General features: G+C 40.0%; 3 protein-coding genes across 6 annotated transcripts; all 3 read right to left on the bottom strand.

Annotated features, from left to right (window-relative positions):
• Window positions 1-152: 152 nt before the first annotated feature.
• Window positions 153-8,013, bottom strand: kif17 (kinesin family member 17). Of its 2 annotated transcripts, none has more exons than XM_063910775.1 (14): window positions 6,615-8,013; window positions 6,183-6,329; window positions 5,616-5,717; window positions 5,160-5,349; window positions 4,251-4,703; window positions 4,006-4,100; window positions 3,706-3,901; window positions 3,488-3,588; window positions 3,236-3,342; window positions 2,144-2,372; window positions 1,561-1,819; window positions 1,403-1,464; window positions 1,202-1,325; window positions 153-743 (listed from the first exon to the last, which is right to left on the bottom strand). In XM_063910775.1, the coding sequence occupies exons 1-14, from the start codon at window positions 6,843-6,845 to the stop codon at window positions 553-555; spliced, it is 2,487 nt and encodes an 828-aa protein (XP_063766845.1). In that variant the 5' UTR covers window positions 6,846-8,013; the 3' UTR covers window positions 153-552. The 2 variants fall into 2 exon arrangements, with proteins under 2 accessions (XP_063766845.1, XP_063766846.1); XM_063910776.1 differs by having other exon boundaries at window positions 1,202-1,322.
• Window positions 8,014-8,218: 205 nt separating this feature from the next.
• On the bottom strand, window positions 8,219-15,256 carry sh2d5 (SH2 domain containing 5). Its single transcript, XM_063910778.1, is given in 11 exon segments — window positions 8,219-9,197; window positions 9,700-9,859; window positions 9,940-10,045; window positions 11,150-11,333; window positions 11,421-11,519; window positions 11,521-11,622; window positions 13,015-13,161; window positions 14,303-14,377; window positions 14,469-14,549; window positions 14,629-14,719; window positions 14,921-15,256. Coding segments are annotated over 10 exon segments (1,230 nt in total). The 5' UTR covers window positions 14,698-14,719; window positions 14,921-15,256; the 3' UTR covers window positions 8,219-8,990.
• A 1,648-nt stretch (window positions 15,257-16,904) lies between these two features.
• hp1bp3 (heterochromatin protein 1, binding protein 3) lies at window positions 16,905-26,829 on the bottom strand. 3 transcript variants are annotated; one of them, XM_063911779.1, is made up of 13 exons: window positions 26,717-26,829; window positions 26,169-26,249; window positions 25,144-25,324; window positions 24,378-24,440; window positions 24,108-24,264; window positions 23,861-24,004; window positions 21,085-21,144; window positions 20,461-20,600; window positions 19,906-19,996; window positions 19,562-19,715; window positions 19,255-19,366; window positions 18,668-18,826; window positions 16,905-18,327 (listed from the first exon to the last, which is right to left on the bottom strand). In XM_063911779.1, exons 2-13 carry the CDS (start codon window positions 26,233-26,235, stop codon window positions 17,823-17,825), a joined length of 1,833 nt encoding a protein of 610 aa, XP_063767849.1. In that variant the 5' UTR covers window positions 26,236-26,249; window positions 26,717-26,829; the 3' UTR covers window positions 16,905-17,822. The 3 variants fall into 3 exon arrangements, with proteins under 3 accessions (XP_063767849.1, XP_063767850.1, XP_063767851.1); XM_063911780.1 differs by lacking the exon at window positions 26,717-26,829 and adding an exon at window positions 26,370-26,549; XM_063911781.1 differs by lacking the exon at window positions 24,378-24,440.
• Window positions 26,830-27,858: the final 1,029 nt, after the last annotated feature.

Below are 27,858 nucleotides of genomic sequence, written 5' to 3'. Positions count from 1 at the left end.
GCCCCCCTGACCTAATTGTGACAGTGGAGTCTCAGTTTGCTGCAACACCACAAACCGTTCAGACTCTGATCCTGTTTCTCATAAATGTTTGTAACACACTCAGCAAGCCATGTCTAAAAGAAGGAAAAAGAAACGTGCCATAAAGTGGAGGACTCATTTGTTTTATTTTGATATTTAGCAGCATAATGTTGGAAGATAGAAAAAAGAACAGTTACATTGTGGTAAGAAAAGCAAAATACATTAGAAATGAAATATTATGGTAGTTAGAGTTTCACAGTTAAGGTAAAGTGCAAAAAATTCAAAGGTAGTTTCACAACTTAAGTAGTCAATTTTTCTCAAAATAACAATTTAAAGTAGGATTCAAAACACATGACAGCTGAATTTAAAGTGTCCAGAAAAGTGTTGGCTGCGTGGGCATTAGACCTCAAATAATAAAATGTATAATGTATTTGATCAATAACAGGGTATATAATCAAAATAACTGTCAAAACTAATCAAAAACAAAGGACAGTCAGCCGTGTTTAAGTATTTAAGTACCTGGAAGATGTTCTTTTAAATCCCCTCGTTATGGATGTGGGATTTACTCTTTTTGCGTTTGACTTTAGCATTGGGCACAGGGACTCCCAGAGACTCCAGGCGGAAGGGGCGCGGGAATACGGAGTCTGAGCCGACAGGTGAGTTCATGGTGGAGCCGCTCACAGTGAGGTGGGCTGCCCCGTTAACCAGGGGTGGAGAGTGGATGGCTGCAGGAGAAAGAGCTCCATCAGATGGGTAAAATCAACATGAGCGAAAACATTCGAATGGGAAAATTGCTTTAGCGTTACTGGAATGTTACGTACATTCGTACCATTGAATAACACTGAATATTTGCCAATGATCCGTTCAATGTGTCCTTTTTTAATATATTTTGTATGGCCTTTTTTATTGTAGATGAGATATTTGTGAACAAAGTGTGTCTTCTTTTTAACATTTAAAAGTAATATTTAAGTATTTTAAGTATTTTTTTAAATTTTAAGTAAGAATTTAATCAGGATTTTTGAATCATTTTGTACCGCTGTTTTTGTTGTTATTGTTCTGCATGCAGTTCAGAATCCAAACAAAAATATATACCAGTGAAAGCACCATTGTGTACCTAAGCTAAATAGCTAACTAAACTGTAGCATCTCATTAGTAAATGTGTGTTTGCTTGTCCTGTTCCTACCGTGCCCCTTGGTAGCTTCACGTCCCAGCAGTTGGCTTGCTCTCTTTGACTTGAAGTAGCTGCTGGCGATGTTCTCACTGTCACTGCGGGCCAGCATCTCCTTGTACCGGTCCTCCTCCATCTGCTAATAAACACACCTGGGTTAAGGCTCTGTGACAGTGTTTTGATGTGTGTGAGATGACGCGTGGAACATAAACGCACCATGGACGGCTCTCCAGTATCAGCAGCTGGACCTCTTCCAGCTGGAACTTTCGGAGCCACTGCTGTGAAGGAGAAAGAAAGTAATATTTAAAGTACAATAATCTGCCCAACACATAGGATTATAGCCCTACATCAAACTGACACACACTGTACCGCACCTGAAGGCAGTGTTGTTTTCTGCACCGTAACGTCCGGCAGCCTCCAGGTGGCGCTGTCCTCGTCCCACAAGGCTTCTTTCTTCAGGCGGTCCAGGTTGCTGTAGTTACAGTCCCGGCGAACCAGCATCACCATGCGCTCCAGCAGGCTGTGCAGTAACTGGCCCTCCCTCTCCAGCCGCCGGATCGTTGCCAGGTAGTCATCCCTTTCCACCTCGAACTCCGCCTGCAGGTCACGGATCTCCAGTTTGGCTGCTTTCATCTGTCACCAGCGGGGTAAAACTTTTCAGGTAGAAGTAGTAATACCAGTACTCTATTACCACTAAAAGAGCAGAGTTCAAAATGTTACCGATGTAAAAGTTAAGTGTTGTCAACAAAATGTAAGGCATCAATAATAAAAGTACTTTTATCCCTAACAAATACATATAGGAGGTCTCTTATGGTGTGAGGTGAAGCAAAGTTTGGATACTTTGAGTACTACAGAGTAGATGACTGCAACACACATAATGTCTAAGACAAGGGTCAAATACACAAACCCATTGCAGGTTCCATAGAAACCTTTATATTTATCCTAGCTATGTCCCACCTTGCCTTGGACCTTGACCAGCATTTGGCTTTTGGCGTGGACCTCCTCCTGGATGGAGTTGTAGACATTCAACAGCACGTTTTCACTGTCCTCAGTTTTCTCTGACAGAGCGCTGATCAGATGGATTTTTCTCTGGTCAGCAAGGGTCTTCCTCTGCCGGTGTCTCTGCTGCAGGTCTGTGTTCCTGGCCTGCTCTCCTCCCACCACCTCCTGTTCCAGCTGCTGCAGTCTGGGGCACATGGATCAACTGTTGATACTGGATTTTCTTGGCTGAAACTTCAATTAATAAATACTGCTCAAATGCACTTTTGTCTTGGTACACATCCATTTCTTTTTTGTTAAATGTTTGTAGTTCAATTGTAATGGAAACACAAAGTCAGTGTAAGACATTTTAGCTGTAATTTAGCCCTTCAAAAGGGTTTTATTTGTCAGATAATTGTTTATTTTCTACTCTTTTTTATTTTTTATTATGTGCAATACTTTTTTTACATGCTGCAATGTCCCAAATGTCCCAATGTGGGATCAATAAAAGTTTAATTTATCTTATCTTTATTATTTTATGTTCTGAACTTGCTTTTCAGGTTGTAAAAACTTAAATATCGACAGTTTCTAATACCCCTTTTTCATGATCTGAAAATGGTGTACAAAGGGTTACTACAATTTAGAACAACAACCTTTTAAATTCCAATTGGAGTTTAAGACCATCTTAAGGTGAAATTTCAGGATCTACTGTAACTGATGTTGATATTACAATTATTTTTCAAAATAATCGATGTCTCCAATTAATAAATCAATTATTTAGAATGTAACCTCAGAAAAAGATATTCATACAATCCTACTTCCCATGTCCTAGCATGTTCTAGACTTCTGAAATGTGTAGTAAAACTCAATACCAATCAATGCCTTATTTTTATACATTTATTTACTGCCTTTTAAGGCTTTTTTAGGATGCGTAGGAACCCTGGTAGACAAAAAACGTTGTGGTGTCACGCTCCACATCCTTTGCAAATCGTTGACAAGACATAATATAAAAAGACATGAAGTGCCAGCAGGTCTAACGGCTGGCTCTGTGCGTATAATGTGTCTACAAACCTCTCCAGGACATGTTGCTGGTCCAGAGGCTCTGTAGAGACATCAGGTGAGACTTTGAGCCCGTCTCCGTCTGGACCTTTTAGGACACCGACTGCTGGTACATCAGGCTGGCTCGCCAACATGAGGTAATAATATCCAAGAAGTATTTTCATGTCGGCATTCATGTCAAGCAGCCATAGATACCTCGTTTAGAAACTATAACATACATTTGAATGTTGACTGGTAATGGTGGAAGGTGTCACTGAACAGTACCTTGGTCTGGGAAGTTTCCCCAATTGTTTTCTGGTAAACGGGATCAGTGCGATGGAGCTCTTCTTTTGAGACCTCCGTCATACAGCTGGAACTTACTGATGCTAAGAAGCAAGAACATCAATAGCTGTGTTGGAACACAGGGGGTGGACACAATAGTGTTTACTTAAGCTTTTTTGGACATGCGTATATGCACTGGACCACAGTTAAAAACGAGTCACCTGGTTCTTGGGAGGATGGTTTTCTGTTTTCAATCTTTGGGACAGAGCTCCCTCTGCTGGCTCGAGCCTTCTCCAGATTGTTCAGCTTGGAATCCCAGGAGGAACGCAGGGCAGCAATGTCCTCCTGCAGCTTGGCTTTGGATTCCTGCTCTGCATTGTACTCAGCCTGCAACTTGGCCAGTCTCTCTTCATACTCCTGTGGCGAGAGCAGAATACAGTCCGATATAAATCACCTGCTCTTTATACAAAGCATGTATAGGTGTGAAGTGATATATGGGTGTGGGAACGGCCTGTAGTTGCCTCTTTAATCTTCTCCTTCTCTACTTCTGTGGTGCTGGACTGTGGTCTTGTCAGAACAGCAGGGGGTTGCTCAGAGAAGTGACCAGAGAGCAAAGCTGCATGCAAAATAGGAAAAAAAGCAGGATAAAAGGCAAAGAAGCTAGATAGAACTTCCCCTCCATATCTCTTGATAGCGTTCAAGTCCTTCTGCAGTATTCAAATAAAGATATGTTTTTCCCAAAAAGGCATGTCACATAATCACTTACATGATAGGTTCGCGGTGCCCATCTGACCTGAGATAAGGGCCCGCAACTTCTTGATCTCCTCCTGGTACTCCCGCAGCAGAGCATCTTTGGGGTCCTCATTGATACGAGGCCTGTTCTGGATGCTCTTGGCCCGGTTGGCATAGCGTAACGTGCTTAGGGTTTCCTCGTAGTTGTTGTCCGCGGGGGACAGACAGGCGATCATTAAGGTGCGCGTGTTTCCTCCCAGAGAGTCCTGCAGCAGCCTGGTGAGCTTGGAGTCTCGGTAAGGGATGTGTTTGGAGCGTCCGTCCACCAGGGCAGAGATGACGTTGCCTAGCGCCGAGAGGGACAGGTTGATCTTGGTGGCCTCGCGGAGCCGCTCGCCTGTAGAACCAGTTTTAGACTGACGCTCACTTCCCGCCAGGTCAACCAGGTTGAGTTTACCTGCTCGTAGATGATCCTGGCCCTCTGCATCTGAGAATGTGGGGTGACAATGAAAATGTAAGTTTGGAAGTGTTACATTAAGAAAACAAGCCACCTTTTAGAAAAACCACTGCTGTGACCCGGTCTATGATCATCTCTCCTCTTCAGCATTTCCATTTATCAAAGCTGGTCACACTTTATTTTAATATTAAACATTAGCGTTTGTGCAATTGGGTGATTTGAGATTACTTTTATTATTGTTTGTTGGTTTTCGTGCAAACTTTCTCTGGAGGGAAAACTTTCTCTGGAGGGAACACAGGGATTTTAGCCTTTGCACATCATTTACATGCACAAAAATCTATACTACAGGACAGGGAAACCCCCTAAAAGCATAATAGGGCATTTTTAAAGAAAGGGAGATCAAGCACGTTCCTTCATGCAGACATAACGGCCATTATCACATGTTTCTACATGTTGAAGGTATTGCATCTTTGTTTGTGTGTTCACCTGTGTTGCAGATCTCCAAGTGGATGGTGAAGATGGAGTGTGAGCGGGAGGAGTCCTTGTTCATTAGCGTGAAGCCCACCGCCCGGTTCCCCCAGCCTTGCACTATGATTCTCTCACACTCCCCCACATTGTGCACAGTGTGCATGGAGAGGTCCCGCACATACACCCCCCGCTCTGGATGTTCTTTCAGCTAAGTATTCATCAACCACACAAACATACACACAATCCAATCTGTCACCTTGTTCAAACACCTTGACCTTCAAGAAATCAAGTTACTACGGTGCTTTTAAAGTCACCATGGCAACTTGCACAGTACATGCACAGTCCACAAAAAGTAAGTATGGTGCTCACTGGCAGAGAATAGCCTGAGAAACTACTTTAGTAATCACATTACCTACAAAAGAGCAATAATCCTTTGGGCTTCTGATTTGTTTATTAAAACAACAAAAGACTTACCTCCAATCTGTGTTTGGTGTCATGTCCCAATAGGTCTCGGATTTCTTCATTGTAAATCTCCAAGTAGGAGGCCCTCACAAGGAATTTTGTATTTTCTGCACACTAGCTTGCACACATAAACACATGAAATTAGTCTCTCGAAGCAAATAAAGCTCGGACAAGCCCAGACAGAGACTAGAACCATAAAACTGAAGCAAGTATGCATATAGATACTACACATATAAAAGAAAACTCATTAGTTGCCCAACCTACCTAAATATTTCTAAAAGACAAAGAAAGTCATTTTAAACTGACATTATTCATTTACCTTGTTATTTTCTACAAACATATTTATATAAGTGGATCCTTGCTTTTTTTCTTCCGAAGCTGACACCATTGACAAATTATTTTTTAATTACCTCAGAATTAATTGTCACTTTTGTGCATTTTCATCTATTTGTGCGTTAAGTAAATATGCAAAATGTTGTCTTTCTTTCAGTATAATGGTATCTGTATTGTTAGTGTAAAAAATGTCTTAATTCCTGAACTGTGTTGGTTATTTTCGTGTTGCTTTATATTTTCATCTACCTGTATACTCTCAAAGATGTGCTCAAAGGCTCGTGGGATGATCCCCCTCTGGGCTGCAGGATCGGACACCCCCTGCATGGTGAAAGACTTCCCACTTCCAGTCTGTCCATAGGCAAAGATTGTGCCATTGTATCCCTCAGTGACGCCCTGTAAAAAAAAGAAAAAGAAAAAAAAGTTAGAAAAGTCTGGCATATATGACCTTTTGCAAGAGAATTATTTAAAAAGAACCCTTTTGACCTGTGAAAGTGACTGACAGCGACCTGTTAAGTAAATAATGTAGTCTGCAGTCATTAGCAATAAGATATAGGCTGTTGTTGGAGGGTGTCCAGTGACCAGTGTGCTACTTTTGTAATGCTTGGATTGAAGACTGTTGCTGTGTGTTGGCACTGAAAACTAAAGAAAAACAGAATCAACGTGGGTGCAGGAGCTTACCTCAACCAAAGGATAGGCAATCTCGTTGTACATCTGCTCAGTGGTTTGATCAATGAAGTAGGTCCCGTCAAAGGTGAACTGTTTGGGCGGCTCATCCACGGCCCCAGGCTTCTCTATGAAGCACTGGCAGCGGTGCGGGTCGATGGAGAGCACCGTGTCAGAGCCCAGAGCCTTCTCCCTGTCATTCAGTGGCCTGCACCTCACCACCACCTTCACCGACTCTGACCCCATGTCTCAGCATCCACAACACAGTATTGGACTTATACAGTAGCTAGCAAAAGATAAAAAAACACTGTTCAATTCAGATATAGGCTATCCATAACTGCACATATTAACGTTATACAGCTGAATTGAGCTTCATTAGCTAACCAAGATAACAAGCATGCGGACAAAGGCTGAATAACAATTCATATCCAGGTTACATTCGGGTGAGAAAAGCTGACGACCAGAGGATATCAAACACCAGCTACAAAATACTCATGGATTTAAAAAAGAAAAAGTGAGACTTTAAATTCCTGGTCAGGTATCGTTACAGGTTCGATGCCATTCTGCACTGCTTCCTCCCACGGCTTCGACATTGCTTAGCAACCATAAACAACCGTTGACCAATGGATCGAACCGTCCTCGACCGGCGGCCATTTTGGTGAGGGTGGAGTGAGGTCCATTGATAGGCTAATAATGATAAGAGTACATATTTTATATGGTTTTATTTTTACTATGCAATTTTTGTGTAATACGTTTAATTTTTCAGACAAGACAACTACAGACTCTTTATAGATCTAACCTTACATGAACTACTGCCAGCCTGCTAGCTAAAGTTAGCCAATACGATTTGACAATTTTTTAAAGCCCTGACACTGAAAATACACTTACTTATTGTGTCCACATTGCAAAGTAAGCACTTTGCCCATTTTGAAGTAATGTTGTTTCGATACACAAAACAACAATTTACAAACCAAAGTGTAAGGTTTTGTTTTAGAGAGAGAACTTCTTATAACGTAGAAGTAAATGTAAGTTGTAGTATAAAATGTGCTACCAACAGATGCTTGTATTATGTAGGTTTCCCCTACCTAAAACCTATGTGATCTATTCCTCCATTCATAAATGTTGGAAGGTTCAGTTTTTGTTTAAATTTGTTGCGAGGTGTCCAATAGTTTTTATATTTTCAGATGATAACATAATACAGAGAGGTGTTTCCGTTTTTAAGCCTACTATTATTGGTATAAATTGGGCGGACAATATAAGAGCAATACAATAAATAATACGATAATAATATGCAATACAAATACAACATCACCACAAAATGTTAGCGCCACAGCAATCATTAAGGTCAATTAACTTCTATAAAACAGATAATAAAAACTGATCATAACCCAAATAAATGTAGGATTTATTTATAATCTTAGAGATAATGAGTATAAACTAAGTAAACCTCATAAACTGGCAACTGAGTTCTGCTCTAAGATTTAGAAGGTGTGTACAGTATACGCTGTCTCATAATACAATGCAGCAACTATACTATTATCCTCATCAATACCAAAGCCACAGGTGATGTTGTGGCAAGTAGAGTCATAAATAATGAGAAACAAGATTTCTGCAGGAAATTGGTTGAAATCAGAGAACCCTGGTTGTTTAATCTCAAACAATATGAAAATGACCTAATGTGTATATAGATAGTACAAAGTAATCACATTAGGTACCTACATTGAAATGGACCTCTACGAGTAACAAAAAAAAAGAGCAGACAATCTTATGATAAAAGACCTCATTTAGAGAAAACTGCATACCAAAAGTACCAGTTTAAATTAGCAGTAAAATTTGACTGCATACAAAGTTTCAAACACAGAAAAGCATGACCCTTCTTAGAAGCCATGATACAGGAAAAGCAAAACATTAAGGTTTTGAGATATAGAAACTATTTAATATCATGGTCAAATTTTCTTATACCAGGACACATTATCTTGTATAGGATTACTGCTTACATATTCCCGAGGTCTAACGTCTGAACACATTAAGAGAAACATGAAAGCAAGATTAAAATTTGATCAAATATATTTGTGCAACTTGAAAGAAATAAAACAATTCTGCTACTCAAGATTCAATTAGTTCGGTTTCACCTCTTAAAAACACAAATCAACTCTTCTAGCCTTTAAGGGCTATTCAAAAGACTGTATTGAAAAACATAAAAAGTAGCTTTACAAATAAGTACCCTGTCATAAAATGACTTGTAAACTATATACATTAAGTGCCAACACTTTTGTGAATCCTCCCAAAAACACCAAATGTGACTTAAACATATAAGATGATACCTTTGCAAATAAAAAAAGTTGTCACTCATTCTGAGGTTGGCATTCCACATATTCCAGTGTCCAGGGATTAAACCAAGTCCTTTCTGTCGGTACTTTTAATTCTGGCTTTGTTCAGGCTCTTGCGTGGATTTAGAAGCTGCTGTGAGCTGGAGCTCTCCTCCCACTCGTAACAGTGGTTTACCCGGGCACAGCTTAGCAGACACGGCAGCTCTTCCCGAGTCTCTGTGTAATGTTCGATCAGCTCTGCTATGGAACTGAATTCCGTCTTGCATTGCTGAGGGATAAACCAAAGAAACAAAAAAATTACAGTAAAACCAGAAGTAACAGCTAGGGTTGAACAGTATCAGTTTGACAATCATAAATCAAATGCCAACATAACTAAATTCTTGGTTTCAGTTTTCACAGATAATATGTTATCTCAGTGTTCAATTTACGGGATTGTGTACAACTAACAAAGTCCCAATACCTGCAAAACTTTGCCATGAAAATGTAAAATATTTGACCTCTTCAAAACTCTTTTTACACCCAATAAATATCCCTCGGTTCATAAGTATCAATTGCAGGGGATTATGTTTCCATAAGGAATCTACATTCATAAGTAAATGTAGTTATGCAATCATGAAACATCTGCATATTTATGTATGTTATGATTATTATATTATGTTATGACATTTTTGGGTTGTGAATTTATCCTTAAACTAGTCCTATAAATTAGTTTACACTACAAACGTCTGCTTATTATGCTGTTTAATAATTAACCTTAGCAAAATACTTACCTCGAGCAGGAATTTCCCTTTGTGAGTGTTTCCGATAAGGTGGGTGATCAGGCCAGAGGGGAAGCGGATGATAAGAGAGCCACATTTGGGTTTTTTGGGATGGGGGCACAGGAGGTATGACCCAAGAACATCGTCTGCAAGCAGGGAAAAGCTGCTGTCACTGAAACAAAAAAAAAAATACAGTTAGACAAAAACAGACATATTGTGGGCATCTAAGTTGAATGCATGAACGACTCTTACGTTGCGATACCAGCCCAACACCACACCGCTTGAGCCAGTGCTTCTTCGGTTTCGGCCAAACTCGGGGCTCGTGATCTCCTCACTGGTGCTTTGTCTTGCTCCTTTCCTGATGCACATTTAAAAAGAAAAATCAGTGTGAATTTGGAGATGATTAAAAGTCAAAGTCCACTTTATTGTCAAAGTTTCCATATGTGTTACACATACAGAAAATTGAAATACAGTTTCTGGCAGTCCCACAGTGCAAATATAAACAAGAACATACAACATAAAAAGTTAAGAGCGTAGAAAAAAAAGGGGGGGTAAAAATGGGTGTACAGAAAAAACCTAAGTAATATATACATATGTTAAAAGCTCAGAGGTCCATGAGTAGAAACCTCAGTGATTGTCTGGTTTAGAAGGCCCCGACACACCAAAGGAAATCAGAACACTTTTGCGTCTCGGCCAAAAAGTCACACTTTATTACACTGCAGAGAGTACAGCCAACAGCCAATTAGCACGTATGAGCAAGGGAGGACATAACGCTCCGTAAGCAGCAAGCAACCGTTATTATAAAAAAGGGAAACCATAAAATATGGGGCTGTAAAGGCTTAGGATACACATTAAAACAAAGTAGCGTTTGCCAAACCCTTTTATACTACTCTCACTCCCTACCCAGTTAAATTCCAGGTTGCAATATTGAAAAATACCAGAGGCAGAACAACAAAACGTGTATACACTCTTGACTTCAGTTGTTTGTTTTCCTTACATCCACTTCTCTTCTACACATTTGCTGAAGCTGAACAGCAAATCAAATTACTAGTTATTTTTTCGGTAGTCTCCACCACTGATTGAAATTTTAAAATAGTGTAAACTGTGCAGGACACACCGCAAAAACTAGACCAAAAGTAAACCAATAATAATCGGCTTGGTGTGTCGGGGCCCTAAAACGAGGTTTAGATGAAAAAAGCAGTTTGTGATGAAAGAAAACATACAAAAGTGTGTTTTAACGCATTAAAGCCAGTAGTTATTCTAACAGTGAGAAGCTTTAAGAAAATGTATATCCGTTGTGACCCACATGAGACCAGATCCACCACCTTGTCCGTGTCTAAATGTCTACCTGCTGACACCACGACAGACAGTGAGGGGCTGCCCTTCACCTTAACACTGAGGGGTTTCCTTTACCTCCACAACTCTTTGACTCTTGAAAGCACTCTGTGAACACTTAGCCCACCTTGTGAGGCACTCAGTCGCTCCTGAACGTTGCGCTGTTTGAGCGGCGTGAAAGTGAAAGAGCGGAAGGCCCCAGAGCGCAGCACCTTGGTGCGGATGGCTTTCTTGCGCACCAGGGAGGGGGAGGAGGTGGGGAAGACTTCATCCTGGCTGCTGTTCAAGTCATCGGAAGACTTTTGATTTGTCTATAGATGCAATGAAAGGCAATCATGGGGTTAAAGGAATAATATTATCTTGTATAGGTAAAAATAAGAAGACGTTCAAGTCCAAACCTTAGATCCCGGCAACAGGCCCTGAAAAGGGGCTCTTCTGAAGGACACCAGGGCGCTAACGCTTAGAGGGAAGCCGTGGTTGAGCAGGGAGGGGTTGCGACGCAGGCGCTGAGCCTACAGAGTCTCCCTGAGCCTCCTCTGGGTGCTTTTCTAAGTAAGACAGCTGGAAACATCGGCAAAGCAGGAGGTTCAGGAACTGTGCCTAGAGGGGAGAACATGGACACAGAAAACACCACTGTTCCACTTAAATTGTATCATCAATTTTATGTTATTTGATAACCAGATTCCTACATAGGAAGTCTTTTAGGATCTTTAGTTTAAACTACACTGTGCACAGAGCAGCAGACATCCAACAGAAACCTCAGCTAAAGTAAAAATGTAATTGGTTAAAAAACAAACACTTTAACAAAACACTTTTTCTCTCTTTAGAAGAAATATCACCACAAACTCGCCTGGCTGTAGGCGATGTAAAGAAGATGTACCTTTATTAATCCCCTTGGGGAAATTCAGTGCTTTAAGCAGCAACAGAATAAGAGAGAAAAACAGGTCAGTGTGTTTCGACCAGGATAATAAAACAAAAATAAAATGATTAAAATGATGTGAACCTAAGTATCTGTTAAAACAAAAACATATGGTTGATTTAAGGTCAGAGACCATTGGATATTAGGTTGGCATATTTACACATATGTCCAGATTAAATCAGGTTTTGCGTGTTAATTATAGGATATTTTGATAGCAGAATTAAAGTCTCTACACACCCGCTGAAGCAAAAAAAAATTCTGCGTGGGTGTGTACAGCTTTCGTTGTACTCATTCAACGGGATAACATACCCTGTTATCAATTATAAGATAAGACTGTGTGGGTGTGCTGGGGAATTTAGGTCAGACTAAAACCAGTTTTTTGTATTATTATTGGCAGCACAATCTCAGGTGTGTTGTTGTGTCATTCTATCACAATCTTCCTAAGCATATTGTTAAAATGTCAGGGGCTGTGACAAATTCCTACACCGAAGGGTTAAATTAGGTGCTAATATTTAGAAGTTTTTTCAAAAATGAAGTTCCTCCATAGAAACAAACAGTTTCCCTCAGTGTATGTTAAGTTACCCTTTAAGAACAATTATTGATTACCATTGTTTGAATTTTTTGTGAAGGATATTTATTAACTTTGTTTACTGTTACTGCACAATTGTGATTATTTTGCACAATTGTGATTATTTTGCACAATGGTGATTATTTTAGTATTATTTTATTTTATTAATGCTATTGTATTTCTATTGTAATGTACACTGCCTTGTCTTTATGTTGCTGCAACGCAAACAATTCCCATCAATAAAGTACTTACATCTATCTATGTTTCTTAATTATTTTTTGAAGGGTGGTGAACATTTTTATACGTCTTATGCTGGAAAAACACAATTACATTGAAAGATATTTGCCAAATAAACAGGTTTCTTTAAAATACAGGACATATTCTTCATTTGATGCTTCCCAAAATCCTACATATTCATAGTTCCACATCTGCCCTTGATTGTTTTGTGTGAGTTAGACATAACTTAACTACTTAGCCTAACAATATTAGACGCAAAGTTTCTCACCGCTCTCGAATGCCTTGCTTGAAAGATGTGGCAGTACAGCTGGGCATCAGTGCTGCCTGGGTTGTGGGAGACAAAGGCAAACTGGGCATCTGAGGGACGTGCGGTGGACAGAGAGACACGCCGCAGAGCGTGAGCCATCAGGAGTTTCTGCAGACAGTGAGACACGAAAAACACAGAATTGGAGGACATTTTGAGATGAAAACTTAAAAAAATTAATCCTTTATTTTCTATTTTTTTGTTATGTACTTTATAAAAACAGGTAGTAAAGCATCACAAAAATGATTTGGCCAGCTCAGGCATCAATGGTACACTTTCTATTAGATATTTCATTTGTTGCTTTTCAACAGCGCTCAATGGGGGCTAGAACTTTAAAATCAATAGCAATCAATTTAAATAAACAAAAAAAGGAATTCATAATCTGGGAACATTTTAAAACATGTAAATTATATATAAAAATGTAATTTCTCTAAAAATAATAAATTGTACTTCTATTGCACAATCCTGTTTCTGTCACTTCCTATTGATTGATTGATTGAATTATAGTAACAGGGTTGCAAATCAGTCCTTATTTTAGCTTTAGCAATTAGAAATTCATGCTAGCTGCAGAATTTGATGCTACTTTCAAGGCAAGGACAAACTTAGTTATATACCTAAAGAAAGATCACTTTTAATTGATTTTGTCTCATTGTAATAATCTGAGTAACAGGGTTGAGGCGGTAAGAGTGCCACACTTGTTCTAGACTGAAAGAATACCATAAATATGAAAAATAAAACAGAGGACTGAGCTTTGGTCTACCCATGGCAGCAGCACATGGCTTGATAATGTTATTTCCTCTGTGTCATGTTTAACTTCCTCTGCCAAGGTTATTTGGTTTGGGTAACAGGGTTGCGCGCATCTCATAGACACACCTTCAGTTTAAAATTACTGTTATTTAAAATAGGTTTATGATTTAACAAACTGCTATGACAATTGCAAAAGAGATGTATTAACACAAAAATAGCAACAACAAAAAAAAGCAAGTAAAAGCCCTATATTAAATAGTAAATTAGACATGCAAGTTGGTCACCAAGAAGTAGGGACAAGAGAAACATGCCATTTGACATTTAAAATATTATTTTGAAACCACTTTTTCTACAACTGATTTTACATTTAACACAACAAGTGCATGTTTTAGCATGGATTATTTATAATTTTACAGGTGGGACAGGAAATGTCCTCCAATTCTAGAATGAACCTAAAACAAAAAGATGTCCATGTATGAAGCATGCTTAATGTTTCAATACTTGCCGTTTCATCCTCATTGTACATTTTCACACCTTTGATCGAGAATTTTAGGGATACAGGCCTCATTCTTTTGCATGTCTGAAGAAAACAAACATATAAGATATAGGTGTTCTCCATTAAACAGGCATACATTGCAGCTTTTGGGAATAATCCAAGGTTCAGGGTTTACTTTGAGGGACTTCAGCTGAGTGTGCAGCTGCTCTATCTGGTCATCCAAGCAGCAGTCATCCACAGGAAATGAACCCACATACTTTAAAGCAAAGACAAAAAGTTAGGCAAAACATAAACACAAACAAAAGACACTAACGTTAAATCAGATTTCTAGTTACCTCTGCTGATCGAGTGACTGTACCATCTTCTACCACCGGTGCCTCACCCATGACTGCAAAACCAGACATTTCTTAGACCCATAAGCAAAGCCTAGTAAGAACAACACGTATTTAAAAAGCTGTCAAAACATGCAAACAAGCAAATAACTAAGTCAGACATTCAGACAACAGTACTGCTGCATGGGGTTTAACAGGCTGTAATATAGTGAACGTTTGGCAGCGTATTGTCAAATAAAGGTCCATCTTGAAATATTAGACTACTTGAATAGAGGACGTGATTTAAGATTTGTACCTGTGGTTTTAAAAACAGGGCTTGTATCCAATTTTCCAAGCAACGTAGATGATTCAAAGTCCCTTCTTACACGCGAGCAAGTTGTTTATATTACTTTTTCACTCTTGTATTTGTCTCGACAGTACACGAAATCCAAGTTAACAAACCTAAGTGTCATTCGGCGTCAATTTGTCAGCGTTTCCGCCCCGTGTAGGCAGACAGTGCACCGGAGCGCCTTGGCCCTGATGAAACAGAAGTCTTGAAATCAAATAAACTAACTTTTCAGAGTTGTTAAACCTCCACCTCGCGTCTCCTTCAGTGGGTCTTCACACACCGAGTGACACCGACATCCTGCACCTTTACCTGCTGCTGCCCGAGGCGGGGCTCGAGGGGAGGGAACCGGGGAGGCCAAGGAGGGTTTGAGTGAACACGTCGGCTCCAGAGATGTGATATTCAGCGGAAGATAACTGGTTGAATACGCCCCCCCCCCCCTCTCTCTCCCTGCTGCTGTTTCTATAAATCCTCTCTTTTCCCTCAGCTCCTCACATTCCTGCAGATTGCGAAATGTACCGCGGTGACGTCACACTCCCTGGGGTGGGAAAGTCAGGTTTCTGTGGGACAAGCATATTTCCTTGTGATAATTCAAGTTGATGTTGATAGATATATTTAAGTAGAATTTAATTAATTGTAGGACTTTAACTTGTTATTTTACCTTCTCGTATTGGTACTTTCACTTAAGTAAATTATCCCTTATATAGAACATCTTGAATTGACAGGCCAAAGGGCTCAAAGTGTCAGGGCGCCCTCTGGCCTTGACCTACACAATTTTACCTAAAGAAACACACACAAAGACAATTAAAAACGACCACAAGTTAACACAAAGAGTCTAATAATAGACAAGAAAGTATTTTAAAAAATAGCTATAAAGAGACCCCCTACTGCTACAATAACAAGACCACAAAAAGGGCAAACCATACAGATATACATACTGACTTCAGGGAGGCAAAACAACAACAGAAAGATGCTAAACAAATATAAAGTCTGTGTTTTTTGCTCCTATGTAAGACAGATGTGTGTGACCATCCTTTACTTTTGGAGCTGGTCTAGGCGACACTATTCTAGCCTACACAGGTATAATCTATTTTTTTCTAACTTTGGGGCCCCTCAAAGAAGTCACTAGACAAACGTGATGATCATGAAATCATAAAAGACAAAGAAAATAATATTGCGGTACAAATATGCCTTCATTTTGGGGAATTATCTATAAGTTCGCTTTTTTGGTCATATTCAATGCTTAAATGTTTAAATTGAACCTTCTTAGTAGTTTAGAGAGAAAGATTGTTTGTTTGAACACCTGAGACATGGCCAGGGGCCCCAAACAGGCACTTTTTCAATTTATGGTGAACATGTCTTTGTGAAGAAAATCAAGCAGCAGGTAACAAATATCAAGTCAAAATAGTACAATATAATATAAAACATAATGGAATATAATGCAATAGGGCTCTCAGACTATCTGTACTGCTTTCAAATATGTAACTGAACAGAAATAGACATTTGATATGCCTATGTGATTCACTGTGTTAAACGGTAAGGAAGTCAGGAGGGCCGAAGTTAATGATTGATTGAACTTTGCTGGTCATGAATCCAGCATCGTTTAACTGGTATTAAGGCAAAACACATCAGAGTCCAGCTTCCTCTCCCTTTATGGAGAGATTTAATTCAACCCACCAAGTCTAAAATGTATCTAGAAAGACAATATCTAACAACATCCCTTTGCCTTCTGATCTGTTCAAGTCACTTATTTACATGTCATGCATTTGTTATATTTATAGAAAAAGTAGCAAACCTGACATACACATCACTATAAGATACTGTGTAGTCTGTCTGTAAGAAAAGGGTATAAGCTCATACCTAATGCTACTTAATGTTTGGAATCAGGAAATTGTGCCATTTAAAAAATAAAACTAAATCCCTCCTTTTAACAAAAGAAAAGAAAAAAACAGCAGATTTTACAAATATAGCCATTTTATTAATGACCTGGAAAAAAAGCTTAACAACACAAGGAATACATGCATGCAGGGTATGTATGAGCTACTGTCCTCTTTTTCCGTACTCACAAGACACATTTCTTACAGTAGGATACTGAATTACAGCTGTGAAGCAATAAAATCAAATTTATGTATATGCTTGTTTACACACACACATCAAAAAGACACTTTCTCCTATGTTTATGAAATGAATACCAAGTTAGTGTTTCATCATCTGTTTTCCCTAAACAAGTCACCTGTAGGCCTAATCTTTTGTTGGGGCAATTTTTTTGTTAAATAACACATATCAAATATTTGCTTGTAATAATAATAATAAAAAATATTTAAAGGAAAAATGTGGGTACAACTTTAAATCTGATGTCGTACTGCACGGACAAAACATATTGTCATTTACTCCCAGTACACAGGAAAACAACCATAATATCTGTGTTTTATAAAATATGTCTTTACGGGTTCCAACCAACATTTTCACATAAAATGTAACTTTTGCAACCGTCCAAAACACTGATTTCTCACTTCATTTGATAAGAGCCCGTTCTGCTAACGGCTAAAGAGTGTATGAGGAACAGATATAAAACTGTAGTTACTACATGGCTCTAGTTACAGTTTGTCGAACCTCGCTATGCTTCCCCGATCTCACAGCTGATCTTTTTTAACAGCAACACTAACTGAGCTTTTTCTACACATGGTGATTAAAAAATTAAATTCATGAAACTCTTAACGTACAGTAAAATTGGAAGGATAACGTTCTTATTCTACAATAGAAATTAAAAAAAACTACTGCCCTGTGAAAAAGGGGAGAACATGGTAAAAAGAGAGCGCACTGAAACGAAGCGGCTGCATATTCAGCCCAGTTTGTGGAAGGCGTGCGCAGCTCAGTTTTTCCCTCTCTTGGACTTACGAGTCGTCTGCTTGCCGCCCTTCGCCCCCTTTTTTGCTGCGGGCGCTTTTGTAGATACAGGCTCAGGCCGCCTTTTGTTTGCTGGCTTTTTAACCGCCGGCTCCTTAGGAGAAGACTCTTCAGGCTTAGATCGCTTGGACCTCGTTGTCTCCTTTGGGACTACGACCTCCTCAGGGGATGAATCTCTGGACGCGGGTCGTTTGGACCCCCGTTTGGCCAGCTTTTTAACTGCTGGTGTTTTGGGCTTTGTTGCAGGAGCTCCTCTCTTGACAGGCGTGGCTTTAACTGGCGTTGTGGTTTCTTTCTTAGGGGGTGCTGGTTTCCGCCCTCGTCCCTTGGCAGAAGACACTGCTTTGTTGGCTGGAGACTTCTTGGCGAGGGATCGTCCCCTGCCCTTAGCTTTTGACTGGCTGGGGCTCCGAGATTTCTTGGCTGGTGGGGGGCGGCGAGCCTTGGGTGGAGGCCTCTTCTGAGTTTTTCTACAAGCAATTTAAACAGGGAGCTGTCAGTTCAGTGGACAGAGCATAATAATAATAATAATAATAAACATATCACTTGTAGATGAAAAGTTATTGGAAAACAGCATCAATTAAAAACGTAGCGCTGCCACACTGACCCGAAATCCACAAATGTATTACGATGAACAGCATTTGAATGTCACTTAGACTAACTAAAAATCGTCTTTAAAAAAGGTCACACACTCAATACTGTTGTCAATCCCCTGAGAAGCAACTTGGGGTGAAGTGTCTTTCCCAAGGACACAGGGGCATGCTGACTGCAGCAGTTAAGGATACAAAGTGTAGAGATTTTAACACCCACCTCTTCTGTACGGGAGCTTCATCCTCAGACTCCTCCTCCTCTTCCTCCTCTTCTGCCTCTGACTCTTCCTCATCAGAAGAATCAACCGTCCGCCTCCGTTTGGGTGCGGGGCTTTTCTCCGCAGGCTTGTTGAACTTGTCAGGGTACAGGATGGTAGGGCTGAAGAGGAAGATAAAAATATCATCTGTGTAGGCCTGACTGTTAGGTCTTCACCTGGGATTATCCAAGATAATTACCTGACCTTCCTGGTGCAACATTGAAAATGCAGTTTCAATGTTGTCAAACAATGGAACACACCCTATAAAATGAATAGTATATTGACAAAGCTGGAACAAATGAAGACCTTCTCTTTAAAGGACTAAGAATATCTTAATGATGACTTCAATATCTTATTAAGACTCTCTATATTAGGATATAGAAATCCCCATAACTCCAAAAGAACAAATAAGAATAGCAGAAGTTTCCCAAAGTCAAGAAAGGATTCTCAAATGCTCGACACTGAGGGACACCAAAACCAAAAGTGTTGAGAGTTTTAAACTATAGGACAAAATGATTGCATCCTTTTTTTTTGGAAGGCATTGACATACCTGGGGTAGAAAGGGAACGAGAGCCGGTACGTCCCGGTGAAGCCGTGGCCCGTGATCTGCTCCATCCAGCCGAGTACTTTACACTTCGTCAGTGTCCTCCTCAGACTGGCCACTAAAGAAAAGAGTTCTCTTTTAGTGACACCATTTTGGATTCCGAAACCTTGTAAACAAACACTAATCGTGCCGTACGTTTAGATTTCTAGTAAATACATAAAACAAGAATATAAATTGACAATGTGGGTATAAACGTTTTATCTCTGTGTATTATTTCTAATTGCCGGTCCTGTTTAGTCTTAGGTAGTCTCACCTAACTGGTACTCCTTTCTGTCTTTGTTAGCGTCCACCAGGTATTTGCGTAGAGTGGTGGTGCTGCAGGTTTTAGGTTCGTTCATGGCTGTGATGGCGGCTGTGATTGCATCCTCAAAGTTGCTGCCCTTTGGCACGATCTGGTTACGCTTCAGCTGTGACGGCCAGAAAAAATGTTTGGATATGACGTCAGTTTGTCTTCAACAGATCTGTAGCTTGTAGCTGTGTGACCAGCTACAAGTGATCGGCAGACTTTAATCTTAACAGCATACGGAGGAATTTATGTTGTCAACCGCTCGTCACCAGAACTGACAAATGAATAAAACTGTGTATTGGGAGTTTTACCTGGAAAGTCCCAGAGGCTCCTTTCCCAGTGATTTGCTCCAGTAGCCCTTTCTCTACCGCCTTCACCAGCGCTGTCTTGAGGAGGTCTGGCCTGGGAACAAACAGAAGACAGTAAATAATTAGCATATTCAATTCTTTCAGTTTAAGAATAAACTTAACTCTTCCTTTAAGAAAAAAGTTCAAACAGAACATCCCACTCATGAAGTGTGTGGCTATTTTAACAAGTCTGGAACTTTTAGAGAGCATCAATGATTTTGTTGTTAGTAGTGCTAAAAAACATTGATCAAACACCTTAGAGATGGTTAATCGATTGAATCAAGGATGGATTTTAATACTATTATCAAGGTTAATATTAAACATTAAGGTTTTCCAAATGCAAAAAGTTGCCTGCATCTACTCCATTTCATATACATCAATTTAATATGTTTGGGTTGGATAACATCTGGAACTTTATAAAGACCAAATAACAGTCGAAACATCAATAAAAATGATGCAGCCCTTACTGTCTGATAAAGTTACATACAAACACATTCGACGGGAGGAACTGCTCCGTACCTGTTCTTGATGTTAAAGTTGGGGAAGTGCTGTTCCAGGTATTTCTTGATCAGGAGGTAGGAGGCCTCTTTGGGCTCACAGAGCCGAGTGATGATGAGAGGCAGAGCGTCTCCCAGAGCCTCCGTCTTCAGAGGAGCTTTCTGAAACCCCACGCAGAAGCAACCATTAACACCAAATACGTCATCATTCAGATTAGATCCAGAGATATGTTACTGTAATCTACTACTCCTGCTCGTAATATTTAACTGGACTCCTAGTGGTTAACACTGTAGTCCAAAATAGATTGACTTAAAAATGAGTTCCACATTTGGGAAACAACACGTGTTTTTCTGCTGAGATGTAGAGGAACAGATCAATAAATTTGTGCCATCTCGTGATTAAATATGACCTTAATGTAAGCAGTCACTTAGCTTAGCATAGAGAGTCCATGCAGGAAATGTCTAACAAAAACAAATTCCCAGCACCTCACAAGCTCCCTAATCGCATCATGTTTTATCTCATTTGTTTAATCTGTAAAAAACAGTTCACCATTTCCAGGGAACCAGCAGGATGTGGCTGCTCCTTGCATAAGTGGAAACATAACTATTTGACCTCATCCTCATTTCTAACCCTGCTGACACATACCTTAGCGGAGGCGGTCTGCTTCCCAATGGTGAAGGTTCCTGACAGGCCTTTACCTTTGAGCTGAAACAGATACAAAATACACGAGTAAACACACATGACACATTTTCAGTATTTTGTTCTTCTTCTTCAAAAACACATTTCAGGGAGTACGCTTTCTCTTGAAAGGTTTGATTGATGTACATGGGGCTCAGGTAAGAGAGCCATACCCACCATTTATTTGATTATTTGTTTTACCTTTAAGAATCAACATATGCCAAGGTCCAGGTAAATTTAAACAGTGTGTTAGTTTGCTGTAACTCAATATACTTTCAACTAACATTAGTCAAGCTTACTAAATACAATGAATCCAGCACTAATGAATCCAGGTAGGGGTGGGACGGTACAGGAATTTTTATGTGGATCGTAATAAAAATCTCACAAAACGTTTTTTTTGTTATCATGTTAGTGAAGTGAAAATGATAACCTGATTTAAACGTACAGAACGAACATGTGCGAAAGAACAGGCCGACGCAATGTTGCATTTATTTAGCAGGGCAGCCTTAAGATTTAGGATTATCTCATGAAGCTTTCATTTCCACCCCAAAAAATGTGTGAGTCCTTTTTGTGATGTTATATAAAAATATGTGTCTCTTCTACAAAATGTTGGGTTGAGTCATTCCAGTAAGTTTTAAGTACCATTTAAAAAGTTGTACACATATTTTGAAGGGCATAGGGAAAGTATTGTTTAGCGCATTATTTGGCAAGCAAAACTTTGAAAGTGTTCATATGGTCCCAATGCTACATAGTGCTTTATTTTTTGGTTAGAAACACTAAAAAAGGCCTCCTCACTTCTGCAACATGCCATGTATAAAATATGTGTGGGAGCTGAAGCTGGATGCTATCAGACTTTAGGTTAACAGTAGCAACTCTATCTTGCTCTTCAGTGGATTTGAGAAAGTTTACAATCCAACAAAACCAGTCAAACTTGATATCCTGGATAGCCACCAAGTTTAGAATTAAAAACTTGTGTACAGGATTCTTGTTTTAAAATGAGTCAGCCGAGTGCTCAGTTGTAGGTCTCATAAGTGTCTGATTAATGCTGCAGGAGAAAAGAAAGATGTTGTTCATGTACAGTGGGGAGAACAAGTATTTGATACACTGCCGATTTTGCAGGTTTTCCCACTTACAAAGCATGTAGAGGTCTGTATTTTTTATCATAGGTACACTTCAACTGTGAGAGACGGAATGTAAAACAAAAATCCAGAAAATCCCATTGTATGATTTTTAAATAATTAATTTGCATTTTATTGCATGACATAAGTATTTGATCACCTACCAACCAGTAAGAACTCCGGCTCTCACAGACCTGTTAGTGTTTCTTTAAGAAGCCCTCCTTTTCTCTACTCATTACTGCACCTGTTTGAACTCGTTACCTGTAAAAAAGAGACCTGTCCACAAACTCAATCAAACAGACTCCAACCTCTCCATAGTGGCCAAGACCAGAGAGCTGTGTAAGGACATCAGGGATAAAATTGTAGACCTGCACAAGGCTGGGATGGGCTACAGGACAATAGGCAAGCAGCTTGGTAAGAAGGCAACAACTGTTGGCGCAATTATTAGAAAATGGAAGAAGTTCAAGACGACGGTCAATGTCCCTCGGTCTGGGGCTCCATGCAAGATCTCACCTGGTGGGGCATCAATGATCATGAGGAAGGTGAGGGATCAGCCAAGAACTACACGGCAGGACCTGGTCAATGACCTGAAGAGAGCTGGGACCACAGTCTCAAAGAAAACCATGAGTAACACACTACGCCGTCATGGATTAAAATCCTGCAGCGCACGCAAGGTCCCCCTGCGCGTGTCCTGGGCAATCTGAAGTTTGCCAATGACCATCTGGATGATCAAGAGGAGGAATGGGAGAAGGTCATGTGGTCTGATGAGACTAAAATAGAGCTTTTTGGTCTAAACTCCACTCGCCGTGTTTGGAGGAAGAAGAGGGATGAGTACAACCCCAAGAACACCATCCCAACCGTGAAGCATGGAGGTGGAAACATCATTCTTTGGGGATGCTTTTCTGCAAAGGGGACAGGACGACTGCAGCGTATTGAGGGGAGGATGGATGGGGCCATGTATCGCGAGATCTTGGCCAACAACCTCCTTCCCTCAGTAAGAGCATTGAAGATGGGTCGTGGCTGGGTCTTCCAGCATGACAATGACCCAAAACACACAGCCAGGGTAGCTAAGGAGTGGCTCCGTAAGAAACATCTCAAGGTCCTGGAGTGGCCTAGCCAGTCTCCAGACCTGAACACAATAGAAAACCTTTGGAGGGAGCTGAAAGTCCGTATTGCCCAGCGACAGCCCCGAAACCTGAAGGATCTGGAGAAGATCTGTATGGAGGAGTGGGCCAAAATCCCTGCTGCAGTGTGTGCTAACCTGGTCAAGAACTACAGAAAACGTCTGATCTCTGTAATTGCAAACAAAGGTTTCTGTACCAAATATTAAGTTCTGTTTTTCTGATGTATCAAATACTTATGTCATGCAGTAAAATGCAAATTAATCATTTAAAAATCATACAATGAGATTTTCTGGATTTTCGTTTTAGAGTCCGTCTCTCACAGTTGAAGAGTAGCTATGATAAAAAATACAGACCTCTACATGCTTTGTAAGTGGGAAAACCTGCAAAATCGGCAGTGTATCAAATACTCGTTCTCCCCACTGTATATGTTGTAACGGAATGCTTTAATCTAGATCATTAAAATACAAATTAAACACAACATCCCGAGCTGACATGCTTTACCTGTTTGATGGTGCCCTTCTCCAAATGTTTCTTCATTGCTTTCTTGATGAGAAACTTCTTCTTGTGAATGTCCATCTCTGGGTATTTCTTCAGAATATATTTCATGAAGGACTGGTATGATACCCCGGACTTGTCATTACAGGACTGTAAAAAAAGAAGACAAGAAATCATGAAGAAGTTAAACGAAAAGTGAAAAAACAACAAAAACGGGACTGACTTTAGGTGGATTTACAGAGTTCGTACACACCGTGATCGCTTCGATGAGGATATCATTCACTTTGTTCTGAGTGCCTGCAAAGTTTGCAACAGGAAGTTTTTTGCTGGCAGCGACGCTAGCCCACGCAGGAATCGTCCGTTTCACTTTCTTGCTTTTCCCTTTCTTGTACTTGTAGCCATCCTTCAACCTGCCACCAAGAAAGATGAGGCGCAAGACACGAGGTCAGTGAAGAGGTTGGTTCTGTTAGAAGCGATATTTCACTGTGATCGTTACCACCCTTATCCTTTATCACATCCTCACCTTAGTAGGAGAACATAGCAGTGTGTTGCACACTGTCCAGCCGCGCAGTCCTTGCATTTGTCCCTTTTTCACCGACGGAAAAGACAAAATGAAGTTTGAGAACATCTGTCTGAAGGATCACCATGGTAATTCGAGCCCACATGAACCGCTAGTCTAGTGTACTACGTGCAGAGGAGTAAATGTTTGCTTTGTCGAGGTCTGGGAGGAGAAGTTTGGAGGTATTGTAGGTATATGTTGTTTATATTTTATTACCTAAATTTGGAGATTGCTCCCCCCGCCAATTGTTGACTTTAAATATTTAAGTATTTCTTTTTGAGAAATGGTCAAAATAAAATTTACCCATAAGGGTTTGGAAGTGTGAAAACAATTTTATCATCAAAAATTAAACCGAAAACTTTTTCTGAATGTTTGGGTGAATTAGTGGGCAAATACATCGTTTTTTTTGCAGTATTCTGCATGTATGCAGCTGTTGTTTTAGATTTCTTATGTGGACTGAGCTGTTAACAAATCGCCAGACTTTCATGACGCTTACGTCCTCTCCTACTGGACTCCTCCGAGACTGCGGACAAAGGGACGGCTACATCTGTCTGGTATGTTTCTCATGAATGTGGCTGTGACAGGTCACATCCTTTGGGAATGCAACACTGCAGGGGAGCAGTGTGCTGTTATCCAGCAGAGGTAAGGATCATAAAAACAGATAAAAGTGCTATCAGAGTGAAATATCGCAGCGTTCCGAGTTGCACACTAGCTCTCTGGTTAAACTCACTCTTTCTTCTCCGTCTCTTCTCCTCCCTTCTCGGCCGTCCCGGCTCCTTCAGCCTCCTCTCCGTTCTCTGTGGGCTCCTTCTCCCCCGCCGCCTCACCCTCCTTCACCTGGGCAGGCGTAGCTGAGGGTGCGGCCTGCTCATCTTCAGCTGAGGGAGACTCCTCTGAGGATGCTTCAGGCTCTGGGGAGGAGGAAACCATTGAAATTTAGAGCAAGAAAAACTTATTTTTAGGATTATTCCACTCTGTAAATACCATCCTATTGTGTTTGTTTCCTTCAGGAATGAATGATGAACAATGTAATTAACTTTTATCGAAAGAAAGCCACATTTTTAAACGCAAAGTCAGACAAAAAAACGTAAATGTAATATGTACATTAATTTAGAAATACATGTTGGGTTTTAATGCTCGCACCACATAAATGCTAGCAACTTCTGTAGCTTCAAAACTGTTTAATGTGCATATGAAACAGTTTGAAGGCTGATGCCACTGAGGGTGTGCAGGATTGTAAGTTTTTTCAGCATGTGATTTTCCTTGTTTTGACTGATTTACATACTGTGGTGCACTATTTGGCCTTGTGATTGCTGATAGACCATTATATGTTGTGGTTAAGCCAGAAAGGGACAGCTTGCGTGGTAAGCAGCTATTAAAAAGGGGTGCACATATTATCCTGTAGAGGTTTATTATAAAAACCACAGTTTGAGAATGTTATAATTCATTAAATATATGCAAATAATTCCGTATTACATGTTTTTAGCTCCCATTTGATTCCTCTTGCTTGTGAAACATAAAACAATGGTTTCCATTAAGATATTGTTTTACCCAGCTGTAATTAAACTCTGCATGTAAGCACCAAACATAATGCAGTGTTTGATTCTGATATTTCTCAGGTCCAGAAACTTTGGCATAAACCAACTTTGCATGCCCACTCAGGAGCTGTGTACCGGACTGCCAGTTAATTGTGTGTCAGTGATGACGGTGCGTTCACAGGTCTTTAGTTCAGGTGATGGACGACCCAAGCCTCACCTTCCTCTGCTGCAGCGGAGGGGGCCTTCTCCGGGGTGGAAGACGCTGCTGCTCGTCGTATAGGCATCACACCAGCTTTGCCTGGGTTAGGAAAATAAAATTGTATCAACAAAACAGTTAGAGCTCATTAGCACACAGCGTTGTTTTGATACTCATTCTGTGTACGTGCGTGTTTAAACATGGCGACAGTGCCAAACCCACTTCATTCATTGAGGCCCATTATCATTAAAACAGAAGAAAAAGCGCCAGTGTTTTTACAAAATGCTACCACTTCAAACATGTACTGCTGTCCAGCTTATCCTCCAGCTACTGCCGATGCATTTCAAACATTTTTCACGTGAGCCAGTAGATGAGTTGCCAGAAATTTTAGGGCAATTTCGCCATTTTGTCCGTTTGGTATTTACACAGAGTAATGGCGTCGCACAAGGCAGATAAAATTCATTTCAGTTGCATGTAGGAACAAAAACCGGCCTACTTTTTTCTACAGCTTCGCCACCGTGCAAACACACATTGAGCTAGTAACGTATCATAACGCAAACACAACTTACCTTTTACTAGTGGAGAAAAAGTGTGTTACTTTGAAGAAAATTCTGCACGATCCTTTATTTAGATTTCTGTTTACGAGTCCCGCCCCAAAGACCGTTGGTCACGCAGCGTCACGCAGAAGCACGTAAAGGTCCCAACTGTCATGGCCGCCGTCATTAACGCTTACATTTGTTTGACTTTCTCAACGAGGCTAGCTTAAAAACAAATCGACAACGAAGTATTACTTCCATATTTTGAGTTAACTCGACATTTTCTATCGTACAGTTTAATATAATTCGAGCACACTTAATTTAAATCAAGATAAATCAATTATTTACTTACTGTATTAAAAACTACAGCTCTCATAATGTTTTGGATAGTTGTACATGGCAAAGACTCATGGGAGATGTATTTATCCAAAATAAACCAAGTTCAAATGAAGAGGAATGCAACTCCTCTTATGAATACCATTAGTCACAAATTAGGCGTAAAACAGACATTAAAACATTAGAAAATCCTTTCAGCATTATGGACAGTTTTGAATCAAGCCCTTAATGAAAAAACACAGAAAAGTATTGCTTATACTATAAGTAGTATAAGTATACTTCAGTACTCTTAAGTACAACCCCACTCATTATTTGTAGTTTAAATTCGGACCATAAGTGGAGTAACTTATTTTCATGTTTAACTAATTTACCAATTTTTATCCGCAAATAATTTCAATTGTGAAGCTGGAATGTTGTGTCACTTGTCAGTTTCAGTCACCATGTTTGCTTGGGGTACCTTAAAATAATTCATCTGTGATCCAAAAAAAGTAAAATACTGCCAAGACAATTCTCCCGAGACCGGTTAGGACACATTTGCTAATCAGATAAGCATGTAACTACTTGCATATTATGAATATAAATGCTATACTCAACTGGGTCTACACAACATCTAGTGAGATGTCATTGTGAGCTAATGCATGCCAAAAACATGTGCCACAAGTATTTAAAAGCTCATAGTGAGGTAAATCATTTAAAACAATTGATGCTTTAAAGGCTCAGCAGATCAAATCAGTGTATGGAGTGGCTGTCCAAAAAGGGAAAAAACAAAAGCACAGATTCATTTGTATCACAGGGACTAAAAGAAACAAATATATCAACATATACCATTTAACACCAAC

This window comes from Eleginops maclovinus, chromosome 20, assembly GCF_036324505.1.
Source record: "Eleginops maclovinus isolate JMC-PN-2008 ecotype Puerto Natales chromosome 20, JC_Emac_rtc_rv5, whole genome shotgun sequence".
Taxonomy (NCBI): domain Eukaryota; kingdom Metazoa; phylum Chordata; class Actinopteri; order Perciformes; family Eleginopidae; genus Eleginops; species Eleginops maclovinus.
Note: the sequence above shows the minus strand (reverse complement) of the source record. Positions and strands in the feature narration are given on the sequence as shown.